Source organism: Oxyura jamaicensis, chromosome 1 (assembly GCF_011077185.1).
Source record: "Oxyura jamaicensis isolate SHBP4307 breed ruddy duck chromosome 1, BPBGC_Ojam_1.0, whole genome shotgun sequence".
In the NCBI taxonomy this organism is placed as follows: Eukaryota; Metazoa; Chordata; class Aves; order Anseriformes; family Anatidae; genus Oxyura; species Oxyura jamaicensis.
The window spans coordinates 12,161,546-12,186,761 of NC_048893.1; the positions used below are offsets into that span (position 1 = coordinate 12,161,546).

The 25,216-nt window shown below is 35.3% G+C and overlaps 1 protein-coding gene across 1 annotated transcript in view; it reads right to left on the reverse strand.

The window, feature by feature from the left end:
- The window catches only part of PTPN12 (protein tyrosine phosphatase non-receptor type 12), a 73,718-nt gene that overhangs the window by 10,437 nt on the left and 38,065 nt on the right, over positions 1-25,216 (reverse strand). Inside the window, exons 4-12 of the mRNA XM_035336019.1 lie at positions 24,342-24,437; positions 23,499-23,537; positions 22,661-22,732; positions 18,755-18,814; positions 16,376-16,518; positions 14,949-15,015; positions 14,212-14,289; positions 14,027-14,125; positions 6,235-6,320 (exon numbers count right to left, since the gene is read on the reverse strand). Of these exons, the coding sequence (XP_035191910.1) occupies positions 6,235-6,320; positions 14,027-14,125; positions 14,212-14,289; positions 14,949-15,015; positions 16,376-16,518; positions 18,755-18,814; positions 22,661-22,732; positions 23,499-23,537; positions 24,342-24,437 (740 nt within the window). The remainder of the gene's footprint in view (positions 1-6,234; positions 6,321-14,026; positions 14,126-14,211; positions 14,290-14,948; positions 15,016-16,375; positions 16,519-18,754; positions 18,815-22,660; positions 22,733-23,498; positions 23,538-24,341; positions 24,438-25,216) is intronic.

A 25,216-nucleotide genomic window follows, 5' to 3' on the forward strand; every position in this document is an offset into this window, starting at 1 on the left:
CTTGGCTGGATCATCACAGTCAGTCATGTACGGTGATCAGAAATAAGATGAATGTCTTTCAAGTTCTTCTTAATCAGACAACTACCTGTATGGAGAGACTGTCATTGCTACCAAAACATTTCAAGGCTGTTTAGAGCCATGGACAAACAAGATGCAAAACGGCTTGCTATTAATATCACATCTAGGCTGTCAACAAAAAACACTTTGTAGTAGGCATTCTGACACTTCATAAATCAATCACTTCAAAGACTGATAAAGCCTAGTATCAGTCTCCTGCACTTGTTGATTAAGGCATTCAGGTTTCCAAGACAAGTCTGATCACAACAAAAGGATTACCCAGCAATCTATAGTCAGGTTTCTTCTGATACTGTTCACATGTCACATATCAGGCACGTATGCCTATCTTTGTTGGACAGCAGAAGAGGAAGCAAAAAGACTCAGAAATCTTGAGCATGGTTTCAGAAAGGTTACTGGAGAACACAGAGGACAAAATAGAAAACCCCAACAGCTACAGAATTGAATTGCTACCTCTTCCTTAAGGACGTGCTTTTTCATGTTTCACTTCATAAGCAAACATGCTACTACACTGGAATGAAAAATACATTGGGCTTGGTTTTAAGTACCTCATGCAAGGGATTCCAAACTGAAGAGAACTGTTGACAAATTTCCAATTTACCAACAACCCCACCCACTGAAAGCACTGCTAGCTCTCCAGTTTCCAATTATCTCCCAAAAGTTATTACCTTTTAAGTTAGGAGGAGTACGAAGAACATAAAAACATTTTCATCAAAAAAGCATTTAGGAACTGTTTTGCCTCTAGATGTCCTTGAAGAATGAACAAGTTTGGGAATTAAGCTTGAATTAAGCAAAGTAAAAGAGTCTTGCTCCAACTTAACACACAGTAAGACAAAAGGAGAATTTCCCTTCAATTTCTGTCTATGCCAGAAGAGAGTGAGTTCACTTGCTTAAATGGTTTCATGCTCTCTTTTACCAGCAGTGATGCTTATAAGTAACTGCCCCTAATTCCTCCTACTGAAAACAAGGGTTTCCCTTATTGACCTCATTTTTCTGACCCTTCATTATACTCACAATCAACAAAATTAATTTGTTATCTGGTACAGTCATACCATTAATTGTTACAATTAGCTATAAAAAAAAAAAAAAAAAAACTAGTATTAAACTAAATGTGACAAGATCACAGCCAATAATACAGGTCAAAATTCATTCAGTTCTTCACTGGTTATTTAATGAAATCTTTCCCATTTGATTCCCTAATAAAAAGAATCACACATATACAAACTACCCCCTTAAAGTCATGCACAGAACAGATGATGGAGACAATGCTACACATCAGGAACACAAAATTCACACCCTCACTTCATCATCTTCCTTATATACAGCTTAACAGAGCTGTTACACGCATTTTTCCACTTTAAATTTCTTTCACTCCTAAACGAGAGCGTAGCATGATCAAATGAGAAATGCTCCATATAAAAGTAATTGTTTGCTGTATTAATACGAAGAATATCCATTCTCAGAAAAATGAGATGACCAAAAAAAATTTGATTTTTTTTTTCTTCAAGGAAATAGATACCACCCAGGATTTCCTGGTTTTCTCTGGGCACATAACAGATTGTTTCTCTTTTAACAATACCATAGTATTATTACCGCACATATTTTGCATTGCAAATAATGTTTTTGCTTCTTTTTAGAAAGCAGAAACATTGGGATATGTATACCTTTAAAAGGTCTTTGCTTGGCAGTAGCTATTTCTGGAAGTCTTGCCAGAAAACGTTGGGCATTATGGTCTGATGCATAATGCTTTCTTTGGGCCCTTCCTTCAACAGCTGTGCTCTATAGACACTTCTCCCCCCAAAGGCAGAAAATTATCTGAGGATGAACTACTAATATTATTCCAAACAACGGGAAACATGAGACCATAGAGTAAAAATAGCTCGACTGAAAGCACTGGGAAACGAATGGAAAGCTCATGAAAGAGGATATTGAGACAGAAAAGATTCAGCGAACTGAAGAACATCAGACCATTTGAAAAAGAAAATAAGCTTTCCTCTCTTAGATTCTCCAAATTAACCCGGCACTGCTTTTACATACTGCAAAAGCAAGCATTTCTCAAGTACGTTTGTACAATCACACTGTGTGACAAAAAAACAGAAAGCCTTCTCATAACTCGACCTTGACCATGTCTCTGCACACACAACAGTTACTGATTATCTTGTAATTCCACTACCTCTTCCACATATATAACTGTCTATGGGTACTTCTTGGGTGATCAAGACAGCTTTATAAGTGTTTTTATTGCACAGTCTGAATAGCAAATACAGTGCCTTAGCATAAAAGCCTGCTATCTCAAAACTAATGGCTTCTCAGCTTACAGGTAAACCACGCATTGGGTGTCATCTCTGAGCTACCATCAGGGCAAAAAAAATGAATGGTGGGGAATTGTGTGTGGAAATTGTGAACATATTTCTGGAAAACCATTTAATGACTTATTCAAGAAACAGAATTTGAACAGCTGTGATAAAAGCTTAAGAGCATAGGACATTTAGCTATTTGCTAAATGACAGCACAGAATGGGGGTAGGAAGAACAGTTGAATATATTTCCTGTTTCAGGAAAAGTTTGGCACTCCGACAGTTTGGCACCCGCCCCCAAAATCTTGAAAAAACATCTTAAAGCAAACTGCTAAAAGAATGTAAGAAATTTGACGGCACATATTTGATCCTTTTAGAAGTTACAAAAATGGATATATTAATAACAAAATAAGAGCTTGTAGCCAAACAACAACAACATGAGTTATTATGGGGAAAATACTTTCTGATATTAGCCACTGTGATTTTAAACAATCCAATAGAAAGATTTAGGACCTTTCCAATTAATTAAATATCCTTCATTAGAAAATATAGTCTTGAGATGAGTGCTGTTTATTTACATAATAGCTGAAAATACATCATTTGTGAACCTTGACTTATTCATAGGTTACTTTCACAGTAGTCTGTGAAAGTGAGATACTGTCTCCAGGCTTGACATGGTCAGGAGGAAGACAGAAAGCCGGTGGAAAAAAACTGGAATATGCAAACCAAATAAGGTTGCAATTTGCTGAAAAATTCCTAAAACCTTATGTCTTGGAGCATGCTGAATGCTTCAAAGAATGGTTTGACAAACAAACAAAAGAAATAAGAACCCCCACAACTCTACACCAAGTGTACATAAAGCAAAACCAAAGAAATAATGGAGATAGTCTTGATTTCTGCAATATATTCTAAATCTTTAGAACATTTTAAAGGCCCTTCTAACCTTAATGTAAAAGGGCTATAAAGTAGGTGCCCTAAAGTAGTGCACCGTAGGGTTCATATTTAAATGAAAGTTAGCCTGTGTTCAAAAGAATAAAACCAACTTAGTAATCCACCATTATTTAGTGCAGCATACTGTAGGGTTTCATTATCAAATAAAAGAGCAATGCCAAGGTCATTGAATGTGGCTGCTATGATCAACCAAAAATAGATACCAAGCTCTACATCCTTCCTCATAACTGAAATAGGAAAATTAAACTCTGCGTAAGCAGGCTGAAGCTAGACAAACACATTATTCTACTTAAGCGTTGCATTTCCGTCATCCATGTGGGAGAAAAGCTGCAGTTTGGTGAAGTTGTCAAACTATACTACAGATAATATATATATAGAATGTAGAAAGGAATGAATAAAAACCAACTGGTGAATTTTTCTTGTAAAATTTAATTATGAGGCTCTTTATTTGTATTTTGTGTGTATGTGTGTGTGTATTTTTTTGTGACATACGAATCAAGAACTGCTAACTATTAAGGAATATCAATGTTTTTTATCTTGGATTTTAGGAAATGCAAGAAGGGTTCCATAGGGCTTGAGATGAAATGCAATTACACATCACTTGTACTGTATTTTAATGCCGTCAGAAGTGTAAGCATAATTGAAAGCAAGTCAAACTGCTGAAGTATTTCATCTTTTAAGCTACAGAGTACCACATTGGTCTTCACTGCACTGCAGTACTGCAATAAATTGTTACTTTTTTATGAGTTTATGCCTCAGTTTCTCCAGTTCTTTCAAGTTGCCTTATCTTTTGTGTGCATTTGAGATTTTTCCATAGCCAACCTGATTAAAATTAATCCTTTTTCCAAATACATTAGAATGAACTAACGATCACACAAGTTTTTCAAGGATTGTTCACTAAATGTATTAAGATACTCCCTTCAGATTCTGAAGTATCGATTATCTCTTGTGGACTTGAAATAAAAAAACTCCAACTGTCCATGTACTGTCCTAAATAGCAAATTCAAAAGAACTTGGGTTATTTACGGACTTCTATCTAACAATAAAGACAAAAATTACTTATGCGCTCTTCCTGCCTTAACCTGAAAATAGTCAAACATGCCTATCAAAGAACAAAAGAATGTTTTTCCATCCGCCCAGTCCTCCAAATAAATTTAACATAGACTTAAGTTTCAAGGTGATTTTCACAAGTAATCAAACTGCAAAGCCTGTCTCCAGAATAAGGTACTAACGCACGCACTCAAAGCATGAGTTGTTCTTGTTCACCTTAGTAATAATCAAGAAATAATATCAATATTATAAATATATATAATGTTGACATCAAATGCAAATACATGTCAACCTAAATGACTACGTTCACAAGTCATACAGTAAATATGAATTACATAAAGTATTACAAGGTGATAAAATTAAAGGGGAGGCAATACTATTCCAGAACCTCTGTAGAAAGTAACACTAGGTGCTTCATGCTGACGTGATAAAACTAAAAAATTTCCAATTGAATATTGATTAAGTATCAATAGCCTGAAAATACTTCCTCCAAAAAGAGGATTTGAGGCATAAAAGAAACTTAAAAAGCACAGTGTTAAGTTATACTTTATTGTACTTCTTCCTCCAGACATCTCCAAGTCAAGGTAAATACTACAAGAAGTTACTCCTCCTTGAGCAAGTTGCCTATCTTATAGGACAAAAGCCTTTAGTACTTTGTAGATATCCTCAGTAAACGGCATTAAAATTGCATGCACTATTCCAGATCTGGTCCAAAGTGGAATACTTACATACCCAGTTTTAAACTATGTTTATTCTTTAAACAAGAATGTTGCAATATTGGCCATGCACAGTGCTACCCATATTGAATCACCAATTTCAAATGTTTATGTCCAATTATATTTTTAAATACATAGACACATATGTAGGCCTTTACCAAACCTTAAAAACTTAAGAATTTAAAATTTATTTTATTATAAAATCACTGCTCTTGTCTGTCCCTAAAAAAAGGGTCGTCTTCTGACATCACTCGTGCCCTGTCAAATGCAGAACTGGAAAGCAAGGATTCCCACTACTGAGGTGACCTTGCACTGCTGCAGTTAGATCATATTTTTACACTGTTGAACTGCTTTCCTTATATGACTAAACGTTATGCGAGAGTATTAACTGGCTGGTTGTTTCTTGTGCCATTCTACAACTTCAGGAAACCCCAGTGCTTAGCTTAGCTTACATGGTAAGCACTGAAGGGACTCCAAAGGAAAATCCCATCTATTTGACTATAGACCAGGATGTGGGCATCCTTCCAGATACAAGCAAAGCAACTCAGGACAGTTGCTTCTTCAGCTGCCTAATGCTCAGGTTGGGTACTCATTTTCAGGTAGATGAAGTCTGTCTGTTCACTTTTACCTTCATCTTCTTTAAAGTAAAGTCTATGTATTTCAAGAACTAGAGAGAACTTTTTCCTCTTTTGAATGAGAGGACTGCTGAGGCTATTTTTTCCTCTTAAAAGAAAAAATGTTTTGATGGCATACCCTAGTCACTAACAGTCCTTTTGTAATATTTTCTTGAATAAATAGTTATTTTTCATTGTGTTTATTACTCCAGAAATTAAAAGAGTCATTATTTGAGCTTATTTTGAAGTGCGTAGTAGATCTAACAGATCTGTCTAATAAAAGGGTATGCCTGTCTACTTGTCTTTCTTTATTGCAAGATCAGTAAATTCAGACTTTGATCTGCAAAGATATTAAAGCTTTATATTTACAGAGCCAATTACAAGACATCTATTTGTATTATATGCATTTCTGTTTATAAATAAAAAAATCCATCTTAAAAGTCTTCATACTATCAGTAGTTTAATTCTACTTTTTGTTTACAAAGCAGGTCAATCTGCCAGCTTGAAATAGTGTGTCGTCACAATTAAGTACCTGCGGGTCCGTGGAGGCTTTGGTGGCGGAGAATCCTGTTTCTGAGCATCTGAAGTACTGACAGCATTCTCGGTGTTATTTTCATCCTGATTAAAAGAAAAAGCGTTCATTCATAGCTGTAAAGCTGATATGCACAATACTTGACTCTAGGGTCTGAAGATCCCTAACAGTACATGAAAATAGGGTATGGTAATACTTTTTTTTTTTTTTTTTGACTATCACATAGAAAAGACTTCAAATTACATACAGATTAATTTCAACTCTAATTTTGCAGTATTATGTGTTTTCAAATTTTTATGACCAAATATCACATTTCACGTGTAATAGTGTAATCCACTACAGAAAATTCTCAAAAGTTAATCTTTCAGGTTAGTAGTGAGCAAAGTTCTTTATGCCCTTCAAATTATTCCTATTGAGAACATTTATTTTCTAGTCAGTCTAATAATTTTCACCTGTACAATCAGTTAATTTAACATAAAATTCATCTACAATGCAGTTACAAAATGAAATTTTTGACTAACCATAAATTCACAAGTCCAGTTTAATGTATAGTTCTAAAACACTTTCAAATCATCTCCTATTTGTCTACAATAAGTTTAACGTATCTGGCAAAGCACATTTCAGGAGTACCATAAGTAAATAAGATATATATATACGTACATATTTGTACATATTTATACCTCTACATGTACAGTTATGTGTATATATATATATATATATATATAAAAAACAGAACATGCAAGAATCTAAGGCTGATAAACCATTTGCATACACATGCCACGGCAAAAGATCAAACAAAACCAAGGAGGACCTTAGTGTTATCTTGAGTTTAGTATACATTTCACTTTCTTTTCCCTGAAGGAGCTTTTTTTGAGAAGTGCTTTAAAAAAAATCTTGTATCTGAGTAATATTTTTCAAAGCACAATATCAAGTTCATACACACAATATCAAGTTCACACAATGGGGCTTCTGCCATCTTTCAGACTACCTGCTTATTTTGGGTGACAGACAGACCTTCTCCGGTCATATAAAACAATCAAAAAGAACCCCGAGTTAATTTCTGCTTCAAATCCAATAGTTGCATTTGATAAATATTTTCAACTTTGGCAGATAAATCATAACTAAGTTATCTCAGCGGCTAACTACCTTCACATACATTTAGATTCAACAATCAATCTAAAAAAACAACGTTTTTCATTCCTATTATTAGCCTTTTAAAATGACTGCCATATCACTGGCTGCCAGCGTGAAGTCCATCAAATTCTATTTTGCAGTACAATAACCCAAGTGAAACTTGTCCTGTAAAGAAAAGTCTCCTAATCATCCTTATTGTTCTTCACTGAAATCTACCCCCTGCCCACTCTTATTAATCAGTTGCCAAACTCAATATTCCAGAAGTACTCCAGAAGACACAACCCATTGTTTGTGCATTGGTGGATTGTGCTAGCCCTTTCAGACAAATTGCACAGGGAGTTCATTGTCCTGCTGACCACTGCTGTAGCTATCAAGTTCTTTTGGAGTGAGTAGCTAAAAGCCGCTTACATTTAGATGGCCAGAACTGAAGCTCCCATTATAGCCAACCAAGCCTGACTGGTGCTGAGCCAGGAGACCTCATGCAACTATTCTAGCAACCAGCCAGTAACGCTGGGATGGAGGGAACAGATCAGTAGGCTCTGCTGACTACAGCTGGAGTTTAGACACCTACATCACAAGCAAACCCTGATTTCCAAACCAAGTTCTGCCCTTTTTGGTTTCCAGATTTATTTATTTTTTCCAACACTAAAGTACACTCTTAGGATCATGGAACGTCCCGAGTTGGAAGGGACCCAACAAGGATCATCGAATCCAACTCCTGGCTCCTCGTAGGACCACCCAAAAATTCAGACCACATGACTAAGAGCACAGTCCAAACGCTTCTTAAACTCCAACAGTCTTGGTGCCATGACTATGTCCCTGGGTAACCTGTTCCAGTGCATGACCAACTTGGTTGACTCTTGCTCAACTTGCCCAATAGTCCAGATCTTTTTGAGTGTGTATCACAAAGAATTGTTCCTCTTTAAACCTCCGTAACTTGAATACTATAAGTAACAATTCTCGGCAATTTTTGGCAATGCGTAAAAAAACACTAAAAACTGAAACTGATCAACTAATCATGTTGCACCTTACTACACGGGGATTATTATCCATTGGATGGCTCTCAAAGTGAAATGCACTATGAATTGGGTTTAAACAGATTTAATGCACTGCTTTGTGTATTATTCTAGCTTCTCATTGGATAACATCAGTATAAAGTCAAACACCTTCAGATTTATCATATCAACATTATCCTAACAATCATGAATCTTCGCTGAAAGCGCTGACAATACACCATACTGCCCACAAAGTCATTGTTCAAGAAAATACAGCAGCTGAAATGGCTGGTGAGATATTAAGAAAGCAGTACCATTAATGCCATGCTTGATCTGTAAATTTAAAGCAGGACCTTGTTTATTTTAAAAGGATATATTTGTGTCTACATGTCTTTTGTTAACTTCCTATAACATTCAGAAACATTAAGTGCCCAGAGGACTTTTGAAATTTCGCCGCAAACTACTCCAGACATGCTAATTAAAACAAATATATATGAAAGAATCTATTACCACCTTCTAGTCATTGATGGAATGAAATGCTACCATGTGACAGGGACATCTGATCCTTCTACAACCCTCCTGTCAAATATGAAAAAAAGCCAATTCCACATTTTTGGCTTCCAGTAGTGAGCAATTACGCAGACTGATTTTGTCCTTAACCTACATAAAAACAAACTTGATTGCCCACATTCAGGCGCAGCACCACTCAGAAGGGTGGTGCCAAAGATGCAGAGGCTTGCAGTATCCGAAAAGAGAAATCTGGTTTCCAGTTCACCGGTTGTGTGCCCTTCACCTCAAGATGTGCAAATTTCTCTCTGATCCTCTCCCATATGTCTCCCATAGGGCTACTGATAGCCCTAAATGCAACAAGACTGCAGTAAGAAGACCCTGGTCTAGCAACTGGAGTCATAACCAACTCATGCAACTGCATCCTGGAGAAGGGTAGGCTGTTCTGCCTTGCTTCACCACAGCACTTTAAAGCTTCATCAGGCACAGAGAATTTAGAAAGAGTGAGACACCACAGGAAAGGTTTCCCACCCTTGCCACTAACTTCTCCACCCTACAACAAATCAGAAAAGTATTCTGGTCCAGCTCCACCAGCACAAAAGTTAAGGAATGCAAATAGCATGTTCAAGCACTAGTTTTTTAAGAGTTACTGACAGGGGAGAGGGTGTGCCTGCTGCAATGTAGACCAACTTGTCCAGAATACAAACCAGCAGCTGCATCCCTGTTCTTTCTGTTTGCAAAGTGAAACATTTGTCAAACAGAATTTTGCCTGAGATACACTTTTCTCGCAGGCAGAAGGAACAGCCTATTAAAGAAGCTAACGTATGTCAGTTGTTTTTTTTAGGCTCTGTATCTATACAGTGAGAAGCTCCGTTTCTGCTTGAAACAGGCAAAAGTAACCCAAGGGACAAAGCAGTGCTCCGCCATTTTTGCTACTAGCAGTAAAAGACACTTTGGTATACTTAGCAAAAACATGTCCAGCCTCAAATGTCAGGAGCAAGAACATTACATGAATCATCACTAAAAAAGAACTTCACTACTTTGCTTAATTAGCCCAACTGACTGATGATTCTGTGAAGGCTTCGTTCACTTTTATATGACTTGTATCCTAGTAAGGAAAGGATTTTTACTTAAAAGGCTGAAGATGACAAAAAGTAAGGTAAGAGCTAGATGCACCAACCCATGTAGGAATGAAAACAATCTTCACATCAAGTTTATGCTACTGCATTTAAGTAATTGTGCTCAGTTACTGGACCTCTTCTCCTTGTTATCTTCAGAAATAGTGCTTACTGAACTCAGAGCCACTCTGCTACTTGTTCTCAGTTCTGTGTCAAGAGAGAGAGCGAACAGCCAGCATTTTAAGCATACTTGAGCAATACCAACTCTCAGATTTCTCCTTCAGTCATATGTCTAAATAAGGGTATTGGTAAGCATGTCAAACAACTAGCACAGAGAGAAGTACAACTCGAAAAGCGAATGTAGGGTATCTCAGGGATGACCTCATCCACTAAAAAGAGCAGATGGCAGTATTAAGGAAAAGCCTTCCAGCCTTCCTAATCACAGCTTATTGGCATCAGTCAGTACTCTGTTGGTCCTCTAAACAGATGTTGTATTTTAGGGCAGAATACATTTGTGAAAAGAAAAGCATCAGCTTAGAAAAAAGTAAAAACGTACGTATTTTACAAGGGTCATTGTGCAGAATTATTGGTATTTTTAAATGGAATAACAAATATGCTATTTATTCAATTAAATAAGCATTTGGCAAACGTCCTGCTTTCTTTTACAGACAGTTTTCTTACCTATGATATTGTGGCAGGCTTCCTACTTTAAGGAAATGGAAGCATCAACAGTATGTGGGTAAAGAAAAGAACAGGAGCTTTATCCATGTTTAGCTCTAAAGGGATTAGATGCTGAACAGTTCAGGAGGTCCCATGATACGTGTATCTAGTGAAAAGCACTCACAGTAGCTAGGAATTTCCAGGTATACTCTTAAGTCGTATATATGTATGATCTTTTTATTTATCACTGTAGTATTTCATTAAGTCAAATACTTGGATGGGAAGCGTAGGTTATTTTGTCTGCAAGAATACATACATCATGTTCCTATGTTCATGCAAATGAATAAGGAATTCTCATGGCAAATGCAGTTTCTGAATTCAGCTTGCTCAGATGACCTAAATTTTGCTATCATCTCCTCCCAAGGGTGGGTCTCTTTCTCCATCTGCCTCCTCCAGTGGCTGAATTACAAAACTGAGCTGTCACTAACTTTGAGTAAATAGATCAGCTTTAAACTGAGATTTCACAGGCATTACCTACAGTTCAAGAACTCTTTGCCCAGGAAATGCAATACATAATTTTATTTTGAAACTCACCATAGAAACCTTTACTGTCACTCAGAAGCTTTTTGTGCTGGTGAAATACTATAAAATTTAATACAAAGATGCTTCCAGAAGTCATCTCATGGTTTCCCTTCAAAGGAATCTAGATTTTTCTTTTTCCCTTATCATAAAGCAGCATGGGAACCACAGAGCATCACCAGATAAAAGAAATATTTCAGACTGAAATAATACACTCAAATAACTCAGATTAAAGACAACTTTCTGAGCATAGGCAGCAAGTTAAACATCTCTGAAGACGCCTAAGATTTTTTACAATGCTATAACGAAAAATCTCTTTCCAAAATGCAAAACAGCAAAGAGAATTTCAATAGTGAAGATTTTTCACTTAGTTTCCAAACCACTATTATGAACATCCACATTCTTATAGCAGCTGATTTTTCCACAGCTTCTAAAAGCACAAACCACTACAGTAATGTAATCGTGTCGCTTTCACAGGAAAAAGTGCAAGAGACTAGACTAAAGTACTAGAAATGCCGTATTTTGGGGAAAATGTTCATTAACAAAGTTCCTATTTTGAAGTAACAAATAAAGGAGCTTAGATAAAAGTGATCAAGCACTGCAATATATTAGTTAGTCATAGTTACTATTTCTAACACACGCACACTGCATAGGGACTAGGACAACTACAGTTGGGGGAAAAAAGCAACTGGAGCTTTCCTGCACACTAAAACTGTACTTTGTAGACAAAAAACTAGCAGCACATTGCAGGCAGCATGCTGTCATGACAATTTCCACTAAAACAGCTTAATTTATATAGTTCGGCTATGCAACCACTATAAACTGTGATTCAGATTTTTAGCTGTTACTAATATAAACCACCACTTGGATACTGTTACATGCTCCAAAACTAAGTAGTTCCAAAGCCAGAAGACAAGATGCAAACAAAACATCCACAATCTCATGACTGGGTTATTGATTTCCTTCCACCAACACCTGCTCAGGATGAATTGTCCTAAGATAACGTGATCATTCCTGTATGTTAACTCTAATGTTTCTCACCCAATTTGCTAACAGGAAAATGCCTTCCTGTACATTTGGTGCTAAAGAGTAAAGGCTCACTTCTGATAGGCAGAGTCAGATCTGGGAAGGAACCTTCTGTACAAAGCTAATGTATATGCACTTTCCAAACTTTATCATACTCATTCATCAGAAATGAAATCAAAATTCACAATCCAGCTAGGCTCAATATCGAACTCCACTCATTTAAATTGAAACAGCCTATCCTATCCATATTGTATTTAGCCCACAAATTTTCTGATCGAAACCCCTGACCTGAGAACTGTTGCATGAATTGATACAGATTCTAAAGAGAGTTAATAGAATGATGTATGCCTGTCTTTCCAGGCATGAGAAAAACTTCAGACTTTCTAGAAAGAACAATATAGAAAAGCTAAACCCCTAAAATAAACTTTTTTTTTTTTCCAGTATAATGAAATAAAAGGCAGTATGTCCAGCCTTTGAGAAAGCTGTATATTGACATCGGAATACTGTATTTGAGTGTTAAAAGCAATCTTTTTCCATGATTCAATGTAAGGGTCAAAAAAAGCCTTCACCACTTCAGATTTAAAATTGTTTTCATGCTTCCAGATATTTCAAAGGGTCTTCAAGATACTACCAACAGTCCCTTTAAAGAGCTACAGAAGCTGCAACAATTCCTGAATAAAGACAAAGATAAAGGGCAGTATTCATTTTTGGACTGTAGGAAGAAAGAAAACACAGACTCTACAAGCCATTTTTCACATCGTGCCCAGCAGTAAACTCGAAAACATATCAAACATTAAAGAGATAAAAAGGAATATAACAGGGACCATGAAGTTTAAAGAGGAAAGATGGAAAGAAAAATCCTCAAATGCCATGATCATTAATTGGTATATATTTTTCTGAGCTTCCTTTCTGCTTTTGTTAAATAGGTAGAGTATGAAAGCTCCTGACAAAGGAATTTAATTTATTTTTCCTTTCCCCAACACGTTCCAGTGCAAACACTTCTTCAACACAGTGTGAAAGCTTAGTATGATCACTCATTACCAGTCCTGCTCAACTATACCAAGGCTGTATTGGGACAAGACCAATGTAGTACACAATACCACGCAACATCCGGCTCTCAGCTGAAGGCTCAGATTAATGCTCGACTACTAGTTTAAAATTGGGCACAGCACTACTATGGAAGGGGAACAGGAGAAGAAAACATGGATGAAGTTTTTGCCCCTCCAGAGTTTAAGATAAACATTGATCAAGTAGATTTCATACACACACGTAGATGGTTTAATTTCAATTTGCTCTTCATTATACTATTTAACAAATAGTATTCCAAAAGGCCATGCTTAGACAAAATTTCACGTGTTATCAAAATATCAGTTTTGGGGTAACTAATGCTAGTCAAAGCAAAAGAACAAAGATCAGCTGTCAATTAGCATCATCTTCCCAAGGTAGGAGCACATTTCTTAATTTAGATATTGCACTGAAGTCCTGTGTTTCATTCATACTAGAATTCTTTCTATTGCTTTCCCCAGTGCAATTGCGTTTGGTATATAGAGTAACTATCCTTTCAATTATCTGACATAACTGTTACAATCAAGTCTTCAGCATAAGCTAAATACACCATAACTCCATACTCAGGCAAAAAACACTTCTAGTCCAAAGTTCCGCATCTTCCCTAACACAACTGAACACAATCTTAAAAATTTGATTTTAGAACAAAAACTCTATCAGAATGTAATAGCTACAACTAATTGAAACTCATAAGGGCAAGACACATACCACTCCATCTGCAATCTTCCAGTCTGCACAACTTTCATATTTTTGCAGCTGCTTTTCAAACAGTTGTGCTATGGCTCGATGGACAAGTTCATACTGCTCCTATAGTAGGTAAAAAATTAGTGCATGAGATCTTTAAAAGAATGATGGTTATATTATCTTACTGAAAAATCCATTTCAAAGGATACCTTTGTCTGCACTGCAGAATGCCTTTGCGTCCTCATTTCCTGTATTAAATTAAATACATTGAATTCTTCAGGTATTTTCTGAAATATAAAAGGAAGTCAATGATATTGACATAATTATTTGTAAGAATAGCAACACTTTTCGCTGTCTAACAGCTTTTGTATGTCTAAGTTATGTAGGTACAGACAATCTGTTCTCTGGACTTTGGAGCTATTTAGAATTATTTTGAAAAGCAGTTCTTCTCCAGAACTGGTTTGAAACATTTGATTTAGACCAGATAACAACATTTAAAGAATTCTGAAGATGAGACATCCAATTTATACTGATGGCAGGTGGCATTAATAAGGTGCTTGTATAATAATCATGTTGCATAACCTAGAAATCCCAGAATTTATTTATCCCTGTACATTTGAAATTTTACAACTTTAGAAGCTACAAGATTAAGCAGAGACGCTGAAAACATTCAATTCAGCGTCACTTTATCTTGAAATATATTCCAACAGTATGATTCTACAACTACTTTTTTGCAAGATAAAAACTTGCTGTCAAAACAAAGTAAGTTCACACAAAAGCATAAATGATGAAAGATGAAACTAAACATCCAATCTGTTGTAAGATTTTTGGAATGTTTTGAAACATTTCACAATTTTAGTACATTTGGGAGCTCAATCACTTATGAAATGATGCAATGTCACAAAATTTATTTCTTTTTTTTTTTTTTTTTTTAAAGATTCCTTACCCCAGCTTTAAGCAAATTCCATGTATAATCTATGGCACAGATGGCTCCTGTTCTTCCGCACCCTGCACTATGAACACAAACAGATATGTTAGAAGTTACTCTAAATGGTTGAAAAGACACTACAAATTTCATATTTCCAGAATCCACATGGAAAAGAAAATTAAATGCCTTGACTATTACTTTAAACTCCCTCAGTCTAACACTAAAACACTGTAAAATCAAAAATCTAGCAGTACAAGACAAAACATTAGTTTTAAATATAAATTTTTCACAGCCAATCAGAACTATAAGCGTGGAAGATGTTTCCATGTTGTTCACATTATTCCTAATTACCACTAGTTCAACAGTAGGGATTCTGTCAAAGGAAAAGAACAACACAATCACAGAGTTCCCACATTTTTCTGATTCAGCATCATATCTATAATTTTAGGTAAAAAGCAGAAAATAAGAAGTAGCTTACAAAAAATGACAGCTAACTATCACATTTATTCTTCATAATGGCATGAATGCATCTATATTACAGATAAAGTTATAATGATGTGTATTTGTTGTATTAGAATTAAATGGTTGTAAAGTTTTATTAACATTTAAGAGAAACAGGACAAAGTGAAATGGATCTCAGTATTAGAGACGTTCCTTTTGGGTTTAGACTGCAATTACTTATAATGACAAGTTAAAACAGCACGCAGGTAAAAAAAAAACAAACAAACAGATTTCTACATTTGTAGAGAACAACCAAGCTGTACATAGTCAGTAATCAGTAAGCCTCCCACAATTTATTATTTCCAGGCTTATTAATTTGAATTCAGTTTTTCCCACATATAACACATGAACTTTTGCTGTTTTAAAAAAAAAGTATCAAATATCACAATCAAAAACTTTCCAGAGAATTTATCAGTTGTCATCACCTCGCCAAAACATTTTTATGGCAGGTTAGTTTCAGCAGTATTTCTACCAGCCAAATTTCAAGTCAAGGATGAAATTTCTACTTGGAAGCAAAGGCTTCCCATCCAGAAGCTACAGCACAGTGATTAGTCTGCACCTGCCCCATAGCCTACCATGCAAAAGGAGCCTTTGTTTCCATATATCACCTGCAATGATCTTTATAAAGTTGGTCCTAATGATGATTTAAATGTCTTAAGAACCACAAAACTACTTCCTTTTCAAAGAGTAATTCTCTTATGATAAGTATTCTGTCTTCAACTGAAACAGAATCTAAGTTTACCGTGGCACGGGTTTTTCAGACCATGAGGACTATATTGTTTTAAGCTGAGTTTGTTAAGCTGAGTTTTGACGTGAGGAAACATTCCTTCTTAGAAAACTAAAACAACAACTGCAATTTATAATCAAACTAGTGCATCTCATACCACAAGTCTAAATTTTTTTTTTCAAAGTATATACGCTTTAAACATAAATGTACTTGATACCTGCAGTGTATACAAATTGGTACATCTTCATGTTCCTGGTATTCTCTCATCAAGCTGATCATGTCCAGAATAGAATCAAAAGACGATGGGACATCATGATCAGGCCAGTTAACATAATGAAACTGATAGACACTACGAGTCTCCTACGGGAGATAGAGGGAGAAACACATAAATAATACATACTATTATTAATGAAGAGGAATCTTCATAGTCCTTTTTTAGTGTAACTTTAAGAAAGAACCTGGTGTTTTAGTTTAAAATTATCTTTAGATTTTAAGCTGTTTTTCCTCATAGAAATTAGAATAACTTTATATAGTCATAACTCTTTTTTACCCCCCATAGTATTTTGAATGCTACCCCATTGAAAAGTTTACAGAAGGGACAAATCTCGTCCCTTATTCTAGAAAACTGGAAAGTAATCTTAAAAAGATATTTATACCACAAATACGTATTTTCCTCCACAGTTCAAGACTACAGTTAAAATTCTTCAAGACAAGATGAAAAGCCTACAATTCACTGCCCATTTATGCAGCATAGATCTGTTCCTAACAAGAAGATAAAACCTCTCAGAATTACTGAAACAAATTTGCTAGGTAAGTTTGAAGAAAGATCACCTTATGAGCTGCATAGGTTGAACATCAATGTATCTTGTTAAGCCTTACATTACTCCTTAAAAGAAAGCAAAATCTGGGCTCTGTGCTAAGACCAAACACATAAAAACTAAGTAAGAAAAAGCTGCAGTTTGCATGCAACACAACCATCCTATGAAATTATAGGAGTCAAACAGCTGAATATGTTTTGCATTTACAGTATATGCAAGTAAAACATAAGAAAAGCTATGGTTTCTGAAGTAACCGGTTCTCATAAAGTTCAAGTATTAAAAATAACATAGGTTCTGCTTTGGGGTTTTTAATTTCTTTTCAGTTCTGTTTTTAAGTGCACCATTTCAGTAAATGTTGCAAAAACCACAGTTCTTACGTAGAGAATTGCTGCTATAAAAAGTTTCATAGCATGGTCAGTTACGAGCATTCAGGAAACACTACAAGATGAACTGCTTAAATTGATGTGTCTTTCTGCAAACACCTAGGAAGCTGCAGTTAACACAAATTACTCCTAAACACCACTTCATTATTAAGTGGTTTTCACAACCATTGTGATCTCAGTCATTGACATGGAACAAAGTACTGCTAAAGAAAATAAGCCTAACTGAAACTAACTTGTTACAAGCAATTTCTTATTATAGGATGCCAATCAAGGTGACAGGTATTCTTTAAAGCAGACTGTCAAACTTTGTGGTTTTGCAGGAGAGCTCTTCATTTATTTTTTACTGGCTTACCTTTCAGAAAAATAAACTGTCGCCTGAAATTTGGCATTTAAGTTCCTTCATTCTTAACCCTTATAGGAGAATGCAAGTGCTCTTATTTCACTGAACAGATAAATCCTATATACAATCAACACACGATACTTAGTTTTATCAAGTCGGTTTCATGACTTACAGTAGCTCTTCAGGACACAAGATTTTAACCAAGATGAATAAACATTTTTTTCCATAAAGAGACTAATTATAACCATGCTAAAATGCCAACAAATATTGTACTTGAATTGGCTTACCAAACATGCATTCTTCATGATAAAAATTCTTCAGAAGTCTTGAGCTCTCTTTTAACAGTATATTTCTATCTTAACCCTTGGATATAACTACACACAATTCTCCTGTTTCCCTTGCAGAAGTTTATCAAGCAGAAAGATAATGTAACTCAACTTGCAAGAACGTATTGTATTTTCATAAGTATTTGAACTCCGTACAGCAGAGTACTTTTTTTTAAAAAAAAAAAAAAACAGAGAAAGAAAACTTGAAAAAATCATGACATTGCCATTTCTGCTTTATTTTTGTTTGTCAGTACAAACGTATTAATGGGCATCAGAAATACCGTTTAACATTGTAAAACCCTCTGGACAATAAAAGAAAGTTTATGGGATGAATTCTAACAAATACTTACAGTTTACCCAAAATGAAGTTGACTAAAAGGAAACAGTTTCTTTTGATAAGTTTGATTTAGTTTGTAGTCATATTTTCAGCTTGTGTAAAGAGTAAAATTCTGCGAGGTTCACAGCAGCTTTCTAGTTGTTAATGCATGCTGTTAAAGATGATATTGCTTTGACTAACCAAGAACACACATTAGGGGAAAAAAGCAGTTTCACTATGCTTTTCTCATATACTAAGCTTTCAACATCACCTCTACACTGATGATTTACATACACAACCAGCACCTAAAAAAATGAAGAGATTTCATCAGTTCTCTCCATTGTACAATTTTAAAGAATTTCTGACCGGTCACTAAATCAAAGTTGAGATGAAAATTTTTTTCGCGTACTTACATTTTGAAATTCAAGTAATAATGTCCTAATGAAGTAATCTGTTCTTGCTTGCTCGGCTTCCTAAATAAGAGAAAACAAAAATGAATGGATAGAGAGATTAATATTAAGCATGCAGTAAATAACTAAAATTCAAATTCTTTTTTCTTTTTTAATTTTCTGTTTGCATATCTATGATTTTCCCAGAAAGGGGCAATCAATGTTAACTCTAAAACAGCAACAGCATAGCTTACTGTACACAAGACACTTGTGAAAGATTTTGCTTTTATTTAAAATAAAAAGGGGTGTTCATAAAAAAAGTGAATAGGCTGCACCTGGAACTCTAAGTCCTTGTAATAGTATTTCAAAGCACTACTTTTGCTTTATTTCTCCATGCATTTTTTCATTAACAGTTCTCCTCCCACAGCCATCCTTTTCCAACACTTCTGTTTTAGCAACTTCAGCCTTTTATAACTGCCCTTTCACATCCACTTTCATTCCACTGCACCTTGATTATTTTCAACTAGGGGTGCATCTGAATGGATCATTATAATTATCTTGATTGTGACCAAAAAACATAGCTTCTAGGCTCCTAGCATTTTCAAAACCACCTTTAGAACACCAAAGGTTTATACTGCACACGTCAAGCAATATTATCATACATAAGAGCACTAATTGAAGGTGCCTTAGAAAGCTTATGTGCTCCAGCTTTCCACAGTGAATTTAAGAGACTGCATGTATGTCTTAACAAGTTCTTTTCTCATACTTGGAATTTACCATTTTCCATCAAGAAAGTCGTTGCACTATCTTGTGGGAGACTGAATAGCCAGCAGCAACGGAGCCCACATACACCACCACCGCACCTAATGGTGACACATTCTCAGCTACAGCTCAGAAGTCAGTTATGATGTACACTTGCTCCTTTTTACAAATACTCGACAGGTATGTGGCCGTCACCCACTAGGCCCTGGAAAGGAACCTCTCTCCCCCCCCGCAATGTTTTTTAAATCAATTTGAGGTAGGAAAAAGATACTCAGAAACTTAATGGACTAAGATTTTTACATACATGCTTTCCCAAGAAGATCAAGTTGAAGTGTACTTAGTTCTTGGTACACTACTTCAAGGCAGAATTAAGAACAACTTGATAAGGTGTCATGTTAGCTCTAACTGAGCTTCTTAAAGTACATCAACTAGAAAATAGCAGCAACTCTGCTCCAAATGGACATAACTTGAAGCTTTGGAGAATTAAGAACAGTCTGGCAATCCATTTAGGGGTTTTCAGTTCCACTGTTTCAGAAGCCCCAGGGAATACTGAATCACTAGCTCCTGAGTAAATCCTCCAGGTTTAAAAGATAGCTTTTGTAACAGTTAAGGCCATTTTTTAAAGGTGCAGTTTCATGACTGCACAAAGAAATCCAAAGAACCAACAGTTGCTCTCTCCTTCCCTGAGCTCACAATGGTACATACATATACGATCCCATTATTTTTCCTGTACTGGGAACTACTTTAGCAGAAAGGTGATCCAGAAACGTTTGACCTGATTATTTTTACTGCTGTAAACTGGTGCAGCTAAAAAAAGCTAACCAGAGCGTCAGAGAAATACCAGTTTAATGGAAGGGACATCACCAATGGGACACCAATGTCATACAGAAGAAACAGAGAATAATGTGCAGTGCTGCCTAACTGTGGAGATTAATGAAAGCAAACGAGCAGATATAACAGCTTTAAAATATGCTACTGAATCTCCAGTGCCACAAAGTATTTAAATAGCTAAGAAGAGTATTATGTTACTCTAGTAACATTAGACTAGTATAATGTTCAGGCTGTTCTACTGACCTGTAAGGATAACAATAACAAGAGATGTCAAAAGACTTGTTGTCTAACTCAGCCTCAGGTTAAGAAGATAACTATAAACTGATACATTCTGAAATTTCTGTAGCAATCATGGAAATTACAAGCAGCAAGTGCCTTCAGACTTGTTAACTTACCAGTAAGATCAAAATCATCCATATGACATCAGTAGGATACAATGAAAAGGAACCACAACAGCGTTTTGAGACAGAAATCCTGTCCTGCCTATTTCTTACAGTTCTTCTTTGAAGCAATAAATGAGTATAGAATAAAAATAATCCCGTCATCAAAAGATCTATCAGTACTCACCTTTTCCTTTAAGTTGTGATCAAGTATCTCCAGAGCTGTTAGAAAACTAAACCCTTATGGTATAAAATGGGAAACTCATCTTCTAGACAAGCTAAGTATAGGAATAGGTAAGTGCTGGAATGTGAGAGAATCTACACATTCAAAATTAGTAATCAGAAAACTGGGAAACGTGATATAAAGAAGCTGAATAGGTGTCATTCACCATTTGTCATGACTTAAACTATGAAGAACCTGATTAAACTACCAGAAGGGAAGATTAAAAATAAAGACACAAGGAAGTGTTTTCTTCCAACACCACAATGATGTGAACATCAGAAAGAAGAGGTGACAAAAAAAAATCCTAAATGAAAAAGTTTGTCAAATTCATGGTTATAAAAATATTGCTAATCTAGAGGCAGCACCCAATTTCAAAGTCCTTCCTAGAAAGCTGGCAACGAGTACAAGGAGGAGAATCATCCTACACACAGTTTATCATCTCCTCTTTTGTTAAAGACTTGGTCTATCACTGAACACAATGTGATACACTGGATGGACCCTGGCATGATCTGGAAACGAAATCTTGATGTGATCACAACTCCAAGAGCCAGAAGTGGGACAACACTGGCTATAAACATATTTAAAGCAGGAAAGACCAAACATACATAAACGGGTGTATATGAAGTCAACCAGATACTATTCCACATCCAAGGAACACTGATAATAAACTCCCTTATTTTTTGTGGCTATGCTCCCTCCCATATACCTTATTCACACCCACGTTCTAAATATCTCACAAGCAACAAAGCGAGTTTCTGTAATGTAAGTGGTCCCCTTTTGTGAAGTGATAATTACATCCTGACTTCTTTTACTACACAGCTTCCTCTAGATATGATAGGTAATTGAAAAAATGCACTGGGATTTCAGAGATTACACGCTCATGCAATACTGAGACGACAAGGTGCCAATAGAATGATGGCTTTCAATTGTGCTCAGTGTAGCAGTTATCCACAGCCCCTCTTTCTGCATGTTTAATCTCTCAGAAATCCTTAAGTTATCCTTTATAAGCCAGTACCAAAATGAGATGTTCTAGCAGTTATGCTTAGAGATCAGAGACGCTGAAAACACTGGCGCAACATGCAATGGAAACATCGATGCTTCTTTCATCTCTCTGGATTTATAGCTTACTTACGCAGTTCACCTTGGGAATTCTTCAGGAAAAGCTTCAGACCTCCTTAACACTACTCATTTTTGTTTTGCTTCAAAGAGCAACAATGGTAGCAAAGGAAATATTTTCATTTAAATCAATTACCAACAGAAGTAAAAAAAAAAATATTATAGTTTCCATTTTCTCTATTCATGCTACTTAACTCCACTTACCTTAAAGAAAATAAACTATTCCAGTGTTACTTTCATTTCTCATGCACATCCAGAATGCACAAGTGCTAATGGAGAGAAACAACTGTGTGGCTATTATCTAAATCTATGAGCATGGTACAGACATTCAAAACTATGTGATTTAAATCTAAAGAAATGACACACGAAACAAAATCAATATACATACATTACCAACTTTTTATTTGAAATCATGGAGCATTCAAAAAAACCCACGAAGCTTACAGGCACACATTGCTTTCCATGGATTTCGTTTGAGATTCTTAGTTTAAAGTTTGGTACTGAACAACTAAAGAAGTATTTGTTTTGTAATACAAGGTCTGCTACAAGTTGAATGGCTATTTTAAGCTACAGAAGCATTAAACCCTTCAAAATTAATTTATAAAGCTTTATACTTACACATGAAACACGAAATGGTCCAAAAGTTACTGCTGCTTCCCCATACAATGGCCAGTAGCGTTCACATTTTTTCTGTAAAAACAAAGAATTCTAATTGAATGTGTAATATTGAAAGATGATTAACAGCAGAAAAAGCAGACAAGATGATAATCTCTAATGCCTTATTTTCTTGCCTATTTGGTGCTTCCCAATATCTGGCTACTGGTATCTGATGATTAAGTGGTAGCTGAACTTCTTTAAGATATTAAAATGTCCTTTCTTTTGGTATCCAAAACAAAGAAAACCACAAAAAAAAAACAAAACAGGACACGAACTTCGCAACTACGTACATATGTGCACGTATGCATCATACGGTGGAACCTACCAAGGCAGGTTCAGAGTTAACAATTCTGGACCACATTTTTTTTTCCTTCTCAGTCTTAAGAATACAACAGAGATTTAAGAAGATAGATTGTTTTTGCAGCTGTATCAATTGACAGGAAATTCTGAAGGACTCAGGATTTTGTTAGTTGGCCTACATTCCAATAAGAGCAGGACTTTTATTCAAAGTAAAAGAACTTTATTCAAAGTGTCCAGAAACAGACAACTAGTTCAGTTCTTTATACAAAGGTATAATGCATATTGCACTGATCGAACTCCTACCTAGATAATAATATAACACTATGAACAGAAAAGGGAAAAGCAGTCACATCATTACTTGCTTTGCACAGAAATGTAAGGATATGTCTCATTCAGTCTGGCAGATTACTTTTATAGCTATGGATTTCACAGTTTCATGGGTATTGGCATATTGTCCTACACAGGCAATGCTCGCTTATGTTCATATTAACATACTTACCCTCCCCATTTCAAATTCTCGACAGGCCATTACAATTATCTGAAAAGAAAACAGCACTTGACATTAGCTGGCTTTAGATCAAGTAAATTCACACTTTACTGCTTGCTTCTAACCAAGAAGACACAGATACACTTTAAACTATTGAAGAGACTAATTAATATTATCTTCTTACCTGCAGATGCATGTTCTTTTAATTCTAAAATAGTATCCAAGTTTTATCCCATACAAAATAATCCACAACAGTAATACAATAAAATACAATAAAGAATAATACAATAAAAAGCACCAAAAGATATGCTACTTGTTACAGTAATAAGTAACTACATTTTATGCATCGGGTAAAACAAACAAAAAAAAACAACCAAAATTAATTGCAGAAATACTAATTTCTTAGGCAAGTCCATGTTGAATAATACAAGTTAACACCTGACAGTAACTGATTGAACAGGAAATATAAACCAACAAGGAACCCAAAATTAACATCAGTAGAAAGGTAGGCTTTTGTTTCAAATGCTTCTGTGTCTGATATTGCCAGACCACATTAAATCAGAGCTGTAAGGTCTTGTAAAGGGGAAACATAATCAAGTACTGACCTATTAATAAAAATGCATGATTCCAGACAGACTTAAATTAATACATTTCATTCACATTATTAAATTCGATAATGACATACAGAATGCTATTTTAGCTACAAAATTCAAATTTGAGATGGACTACTGCTAAAAAATTGACTAAATCACCATCATTATTCTTGATAAGAGCTATCTCAGACAAAAAAAATACACAATTCCTGTACCATGAAATAAAGTAATACACAATTTTTGTTTTTAAGTAGGTACTTACGGCAACATTGTATTCCCATATCATCCTCCAGAAGTCTATTACTGTATTTGCTAATGGTCCCTGGGTAGCAACATATGCTTTCGGCCCGTGTACTCCCTACAATTGCACAAAGGAACCATTAATGTTTACAAAGAAAACTTATCCACACTGAATAAAAAGTTTTCATTTATAATTATGTAAAATTAATCTTTTTGGATCCAACAGGAAGGGTGAAGATGAAACATGATTCCCATTTACATTAGCAGGAATTTTGCTGGTGATTTCACGTGGGTCTAAGATAAAAGATACTGTGCTGAGAGAGACTGCAATGGAAAACATAACACTAATAACTTCTCTATATTCCAATTATGAACATTCTCTTTAAGTCCTCATTGTTTATTACATATTTAATGATCAAAATTTGATTATTTCTGTTAAAGCACCCTCCTTGAAAAAAATTTAAGGAATACCATATTTAAAAAAAAAAAAAAAAAAACAAACAACAAAATTTTAAAGATTGTTGTATATAAAACTTGAAGACATTTACATTTAGCTTTTCAAGCTAAATATTCAAGAAACAAGATGTACATGAACACCTGTTTCTGAATTAGCATTACTGTTAGAAACAGCATCAGAATAAGACTACAGCAAAAGGCCAGGAAATACACCGTTTGAAACTGAAGTCTAAACTTTTTTTTTCCCCTCCAAATTCTGGCTTGGTTTTAAGAATGTTAGGTACAATTCCATTGCAGCACATCCACAATGAACAGCAAGAAGTACATACTAGCAAATAATTTGCCTTATTTAGGATCTCTTAAAACAGCTTCTCAAAATCTGATACTTTTAATGAAATCAACTGTTAAAACAATTGTATTTAACTCTGCTATGGTAAAAAG